At 51.9% G+C, this 7,054-nt stretch overlaps 1 protein-coding gene across 2 annotated transcripts; it reads right to left on the bottom strand.

Annotated features, from left to right (window-relative positions):
* On the bottom strand, positions 1-2,623 carry KCNS2 (potassium voltage-gated channel modifier subfamily S member 2). 2 transcript variants are annotated; one of them, XM_014879764.2, is made up of 2 exons: positions 2,326-2,623; positions 1-1,807 (listed from the first exon to the last, which is right to left on the bottom strand). In XM_014879764.2, exon 2 carries the CDS (start codon positions 1,768-1,770, stop codon positions 337-339), a length of 1,434 nt encoding a protein of 477 aa, XP_014735250.1. In that variant the 5' UTR covers positions 1,771-1,807; positions 2,326-2,623; the 3' UTR covers positions 1-336. The 2 variants fall into 2 exon arrangements, with proteins under 2 accessions (XP_014735250.1, XP_088033783.1); XM_088177657.1 differs by lacking the exon at positions 2,326-2,623 and adding an exon at positions 2,135-2,237.
* Between the last annotated feature and the right edge of the window lie 4,431 nt (positions 2,624-7,054).

The following is a 7,054-nucleotide window of genomic DNA, read 5'->3' as shown; positions in this document are numbered from 1 at the left end:
TCACAGCTGAGAATTTTTATTCCACTTGGATACATTCATTTCTCTGCCCAGATGAGAAAATGCACAAAGTAACAGATCATCACTATACCGCTAGCACTAAAGTCATGGAAGTGGTAACATTTGTATGAAAAAGTCAGCACTTAGTACCCTAAATGCAACAGGATGAAAATGTGCAAACTGTTAACTTGAAATAGAAATGTCTTTAGTTTCTCAAGTGCAAAGTGCAGTGTCAGCAACACTATCTTCTAGGGAGAAAAAAAACCCAAAACAAATAGGAAAACATTTATAAACATAGCTCTTGATAGTTCTCATGCAAACTGCTGTCAGACTTGTACACTAATGCAGTGAATCATTCAGGCTCAGCTCACTGGGGGTACTCCTGCTCATATTGGTCAGACTAGCCATAAGGGATTTAACTTTATAAGCATAGTAGTCCCTTAAATTGACAGATGGAACTTCTTTCATGCCATCACCAAAATCGCAGCTTCTCATGGCACTTTCTAACTGCTTCTGACGCCTATAGAAGTGGGAGAATTTATTAAAGATCAGTGTAATGGGAAGCACTACCACTAGGATACCAGCTAGGATGCATGCAGATGCCGTCAACTTGCCAGCAGTGCTCCCTGGCACCACATCCCCGTAGCCAACTGTGGTCATGCTAACAGTAGCCCACCACCAACAAGCAGGGATGGTGGCTAACCCCTCATTATCTTCTTTCTCAATGGTGTAAGCCACTACTGAGAAAATGGAGATGCCAACAGAGAGGTAGAGTAAAAGAAGCCCCACCTCTCTGTAGCTGTACTTCAGGGTGGCTCCGAGAGACCTGAGACCTGTGGAGTGTCTAGCAAGCTTTAATATGCGGAAGATCCTCATGAGTCTCAGGACCTGTGCAACTCTGCCTAAATTTGCTAAAGTCGGACTACTTTCCACCACCAAGTTGACAATTAATGTAATATAAAATGGAAGGATAGACATTAGGTCAATCAAATTCAGGGCATGCTTGAAAAATTTTAAAAAGTCAGGAGCTACTGCAAATCTTGCCACCAGTTCAAAAGTGAACCATGCAATACCAAAATGTTCCACGATTTCAAAGCGAGGGTCTTCCTCGGGGTTCCCGTTGCTGTCAACAATCTGGAAGTCTGGGAGGCTGTTCAGGCACATGGTCACAATGGAGCCCAGCACCACCACTATTGAAAGGACACTGAAGATGCGGCTTAAAACTGAGTACCCAGGATTATCCAAAGCAAGCCAGAGCTGCCTCCTGATGTTTCCAAAGGGCTGTTTGTCAAATTTAGAGGCATCATTGTAGAATGCCAAAATCTCATCAAAAGAAGATGTCGTACTTTCCTGGTCACTTTGTTCCTCCCATTTCTCTTGGTCTGGCTCCATTTTCCTCCCATGATAGCTATAACTGCAGCAGGAGTCTATAAAGAATTCATTGATTCCCCAGTATTCAATCTCCTGACTGAAAGAAAACACACAGAGTTCGCCCATCACATGGAGCTTGCCAGTGTTATAAAAATGTAGCACGTAAGGAAAGAGCTCGGGGTTCCTGTCAAAATAAAATTCATTCTTGGTGTCATCATAGTCATCACAAAGCTCCAGTATCGACTCCTTTGAGTGGCAGCTCAGCAATTTGCCCAGCCTGGTCTCGGGGAACCTTAATAATGTGTTGGATCTCATCTTTTTCTTAAAGCCTCCAACGTTGATGCTGATCTCATTGTCTTCAAAATTCGGTTCAGATAAAGCCCTCAGACTCTGCCCTGTCATAGTGAGCTCCTTCCAAATGTGGGTAGGGAATGAAAACCTAGGATAAAATTACACAGAAAGTTGGCAGAATGAACAAATCTACAGCATGTTCACCTACTGGTGCTTGCTCTTTCTTTTTCTCCTTCTTCCCTTCTTTCTCTCCATTCCCTCTCCCTCCTTTTCCCCTTTCCTCTCTTTCCCCCCTGTTCACTCACTTTCCCTCCCTTTTTTTCCTCTGCCCCCGTTTTTCTCCTTTCCCCCCTTTTTTTTTCTCCCACTGAAGACCTTGAGGGAGGCTCCTTTGTTCCCTCTGCAGGCTCCTGTCCCTCCCCTCGCCCTTCACCTGCGCTGCAGCTGTTGCTCCCACCACCCCCCCGTTACTCACGGCCTTTGTGCCACCGGGGCTTGCGCGGACCTTTCATTCCCTCCCGGCCCCGCTGCGCAAGGAGCCCCCGCTGCCGCCCGGGCTCTCGTCCCTCTCCGCGCCTCGGGGGCCGGAGCCCCGCTCCGACCCGCGGGGATCCCGCCCCTCCCGCCCGGCTCCGCGGCTCTCCGCGCTCTCCGTGCCCGCCCTACCTGCTGCCTCAGCGGCCGCGGCCCCGCTGCTGCCCCCGGCCCCCGCCCGCCATCGCCGCCGCCCGCGGGGGCCGCCAGGGCTCGCCTCGCTGCCCGGGGCTGCCGGTGCTGGGGGGCTGCTGGTGCCGGGGTGATGCTGGTGCCAGAGGGGTGCTGGTGCCAGAGGGGTGCTGGTGCCGGAGGGGTGCTGGTGCGGGCAATGCCGGTGTCGGAGGGGTATCGGAGCAGTGCTGGTGCCAGGGGATGCCGGTACTGGAGGGTACCGGTGCCGGAGGGTACCAGTGCCGGAGCAGTGCTGGTGCCGGGGGATGCTGGGGTGCCGAGGAATGCCGGTGCCGGGGGATGCCGGTGCCAGAGGGGTGCCGATGCCGGGCCGGACAGGGCAGGGCAGGGCAGGGCAGGGCAGGGCAGGGCAGGGCAGGGCAGGGCAGGGTAGCACGGCCCCGCCGGCCGCGCGGTGCTGAAGGGACAGCGGCCGCCCCGCTCAGCCGCGGGAGGCGGCGGCACGCCCGCTCGTCATGGCGACGACCCCCGCGGCTGCCGCCCGCCCCCGCCGCTCCCACCTCCCCCCGGCCGACCTCCGGCAGCGATCGGGGCGGGTGGGTGGCGGCCGGGGGCTGCGGAGGGGCGGCCCGGCGAAGCCGGTGTGCCGAAGGTGCCTCCGCTCGCTCTCTCGCCCTTGCCCCCGCGCATCGGCAGCAGCGGCGCCGCAAACTCGGGTTTCCTCCCCACCGCGATCCTGCTTCACGCCGGTTCCGAGCGGCACAAGCTCCTGAGGGGGACGGGGGACGCCCACCCACGGGCGCAGTGGCTCCGAGCACCCGCGGACCCGGTGCCGAGGGGCCCGCCCGCCGTTCTCCCCTCACCCCGCCGGGAAGGCACCGGGCGAGCTGCCCCGCCCGCCCATGGCCAGCGGGCCCTCGCTGTGGCGCCTGGGCAGGGTCCCTGCGGAGACTGACAGTAGGAAAGACGGGGACACTCGTCAGAGCATTTTGTCGTGAGGGGAGCGGAGCTGTGTATTGAAGCTGCTCGCCGCCCCGTCAGCCGCCGGCTGGGAACCCCCGACCCCCGCACACAGCCCTGCCAGCCATTTCGGGAGGGATAATTGTGAACGGCTGCACCTCGAGCAGGGCGGGCGGAGGGCTGACCTCCCCGTGCTGCTGCTCTTGGTGGGTAGACTTTCCGTGCTAGCACATGGAATAGTCACGGTCAGCAATGGCAGTGTCTCTGCCCACGCTGCATGCGGCTGGGGAGAAATCTCCCCTCTGTTGCTGAGCCCAGGGCGATGCCGAGTTTCTCGGGGAGAAGGCTGATGGTGGCAATCCCTGCGTACCTGACCCGGCCCCGAGCAGGGCCGGCTGTGCAGAGCACAGATGCTGCGAGACAGGTGCTTTATGTCGGGATAACCCACATCGGCTCCTGCCAGCTCTCACTCGTGGTCCCACGCATCTGAAGCCCAGGTCCTGGAAATGGACTGCTGTCAGTGCTCTGTAGGGTTAGGGTGTGCAGGAAGATGAAGATTCCTCACTTGCTTCCCTCAGCCCTGTCAGAGCCCTGAGCACTCCAGCACTATGCATCACCTCCAGCTTGTTCCTCAAAGCCTTGGGAGGGGATAGAGGTCATAACTTCCACGTACAGTCACACGTGAGCCCTCTTTACAAGGAGCCCCCACTATTAAAGATCAGCCCTTTAAGACCCCCGGAAACTGAGTGCAGATATGGACTGGGGCGAATAAGTCCTTGTGTGTGCCACTGGCCAGGTCTCCAAGAGCTCAGCTTTCCTGCCTGGGGTGTAGTGATCACCCCACCATATCCCACCAAGGCTGGTGCATTGTGTGGCCAAAGACTCCACATCTCTGGGGACACTCCCACAGCAGTGTGCGGGGACCCACAGCACCCTCAGCCCCCCGGAGATGCTTCAGACGATCCATGTTTCACTGATGCTACAAATGGTTTCCCGGCTCGCCTTTTCTTGGGTGGTGTGTGCTCTTGCTTTCCTCTCCTGGGTGACTGCCTCCCGCTCCTCTTTCCTGCGATGCCCTAGGTCAGGGCTCTGTGTCCCAGCAGGCGTCACTGCGTGTCCGGTGACATCCCAGGGGACGCTGAATCCACACGGAATTACGGACAACAGGCTGCTCTCCTGGCCAGGGGACATGCTGCTCCTCTCAACCCGGTCCCTCCAGCTCTTCCCCTTCCCTCTTCCCAGCTCACGCAGGAGAGAGACTGCACACAGCAGGGAGGAGGCTTTGCAAAGGCAGTGGCGATCTGTCCATTTCCCAGTAGCTGCGGTGTTTCGTGTCCAGAGAGGCAGCTTTCCTGCTTCCCCGTGGCAGTGTAGCTGTTGTGTTAGTTTGTGACAGCCGCCTCCTCTCAGGGCTCTGCTGGCGAACCACTCACTGGGGAGCTCTAATTAGACTGGTTTTTAATGTCTGGGGCAAGGGCTGGCAGGACACAGGACTAGGAAACCACCACGTTAAAATTTTTGAGTTGGATGCCCCACCACGTTTCCCAGGACTTGGATAAACCACAAAACTTCTCTATTTTAATTTCCCACTCACTCTTAGGAGAACAAAAGTAACTCATATTCCTCAGTAACATTACAAGGAATACTGAGCTGCTGCTCTGGAAGTGCATTCAAGTGATGTCTGTATGTTTTCACCAGCTCTGCTCTATCCTGGGTAGCTAGTGGGGGCTATAAACATATGGAAACATCTACAGCAAATTCGTAAAAATATTAATTACTTTTGTTTCTTGTTCTTAAATTAAATATTTTTCCCTTATGCTGCTTTGGAACAAATTAAGTGGAGATATATTTAGAGGATTTCCACGCTTTTATAGATTGTTCTCACCTTCTAAGTCACTTGGCTAAGAAAAAAGGGTTATAGGCAGTCTCATTACTCATTTATCAATCTCTGATCTTATCTGTACCTTGGAAAAATTGCTAGTCACTTTTCTAAGTTGCATTTTCTCATTAAAAAACACAGCAAGGTTTATGAAGAGATACTGGAGATAAACAGCAAAGCAATATAACTTCATAAGGACACAGCTCTCACTGGTCTCATATAACTGCTCCTTTAATTAGGGCTAGTAGGCTCAGCCCAAGCATTTTGCTAATATGGCTAAAATACTTCCATCTGTTTTTTTTTTTTTTCCTAAGGGTACACTGTGCTCCACAGACATATAAGCAGTTGCTGTTACTGACCTAATATTTTTGCCTTTCCCAGCAGTAAATACAGAAAAAATTGCTGTGGACACACTATCACTGGTGTAATCTGAGGCAAAAGATACGTCAAAAGAAATCAGGTATGTCATTTTTGCAGAAAATGAGCTTGTGATGTGTCAGATAAGAGCACATTTTGGGATGCACTGGTAATACACCAAACAAATACAAAACACTTTGTTTACACTGCCTTATGGACATTTCTTGGACTGTAGAGAGCACAAGACCAGTGCTGAGGTGGGGCTGGGCTGGGAGCATAAGGAAACGTGAAAGAATTGCCTGTTGGAGTGGGGAGATGAATGAGTGATTCATATTACCCTAGGGCAATGTTTCAAAAGCTAAACTTAACCTTGGGTTTGGTGGTTACAGTTTCTGACTGAGACTGTGTGAGAGACAGGACTTGTTTTATAGGTACACGTGGTACCACGTTATTTAAGGAATATGAGAAGGTGCTGTGTAAAAACACAGCGTGGGTACAGGTGCATGGCAACTGCAGTGTTTGACAACACACCCTGCTTGGGGTTTGTGGTGACCTGAACTGTGACGGAATGGGGAAATTATTGCCATCCTCCTGACTGACTCAGTGTAGGAAGCTGCTGCCTAAGAAGCCATGTTCTCAGCCAGCATCCCCTGCCTGGTCCCTGTTGGCTGCCCCACCGCCACTGCAGTGAGCTAGCACTGCTGGGGACATGTGGCACTCTGTCCTGCAGGCACAACACTGCATCTGAGATGCATTGTCACCTATGGAAGAAGTGGAACTGCTCCAAAACTACTAAATCTACAAGTGTTAATGAAATACTGAATAGGGTCTAAAGGAAGTTAAGGGACCAAAGTCAGTAGTTTTATTGGCATGGTGGATATGGTGGATTCACTTTGAACTTGAGGACACAACCATCTATGATACTGAAGGTGGAACTTTAGTCTGAACTTAATACTTACTGAAAGGTTTCCCTCTGTCCCTGGGGCCAGATTCAAACGTACATTCTTGTTGACTATTTCCTTTTGTTCCAGACAGATTGGAAAATCCTGGAATCTTAATGTGTTAGTTTAAGGTCAATAGATAAGACCTGTTTTTCTTTCCAAAGGTGGCTGAGACCCTTCTGTGTTGGCATTTCTACTGTCACTTCTGTTGACTGTGGCCAGATAGCAAACATTTTTAAAGTAAGTAAAAATAGCTTTGCACATCATGCTCACTAAATACTTGAAAAGGACTATTGCAGAACATCACCGAGTTTTTAAGAATTAAATGGAAAATGGATTTAAACAAATTAATAAAGGCTGCATTCATTTCTGGATATTAATCCAAATGATCTGAGTACAGCCTCAATTTCACAGAAACACTGACTGAGAGAGAGCATTGCAGAAGAGGGACCCTTCTAAACACACTTTGCTCTTACCTCCCCCATGTCAGCAAGGTAGCCAGTCTCATGATGCTTGGTTCCTGTCAGTCTGTGGCTGGCATTTTCTAACTGGATGTCTAATGAAAGCTGAGATTGTCCCTGTTTTTTTC

The sequence above is a fragment of the Sturnus vulgaris genome, chromosome 1, assembly GCF_052056855.1.
Source record: "Sturnus vulgaris isolate bStuVul1 chromosome 1, bStuVul1.hap1, whole genome shotgun sequence".
In the NCBI taxonomy this organism is placed as follows: domain Eukaryota; kingdom Metazoa; phylum Chordata; class Aves; order Passeriformes; family Sturnidae; genus Sturnus; species Sturnus vulgaris.
Note: the sequence above shows the minus strand (reverse complement) of the source record. Positions and strands in the feature narration are given on the sequence as shown.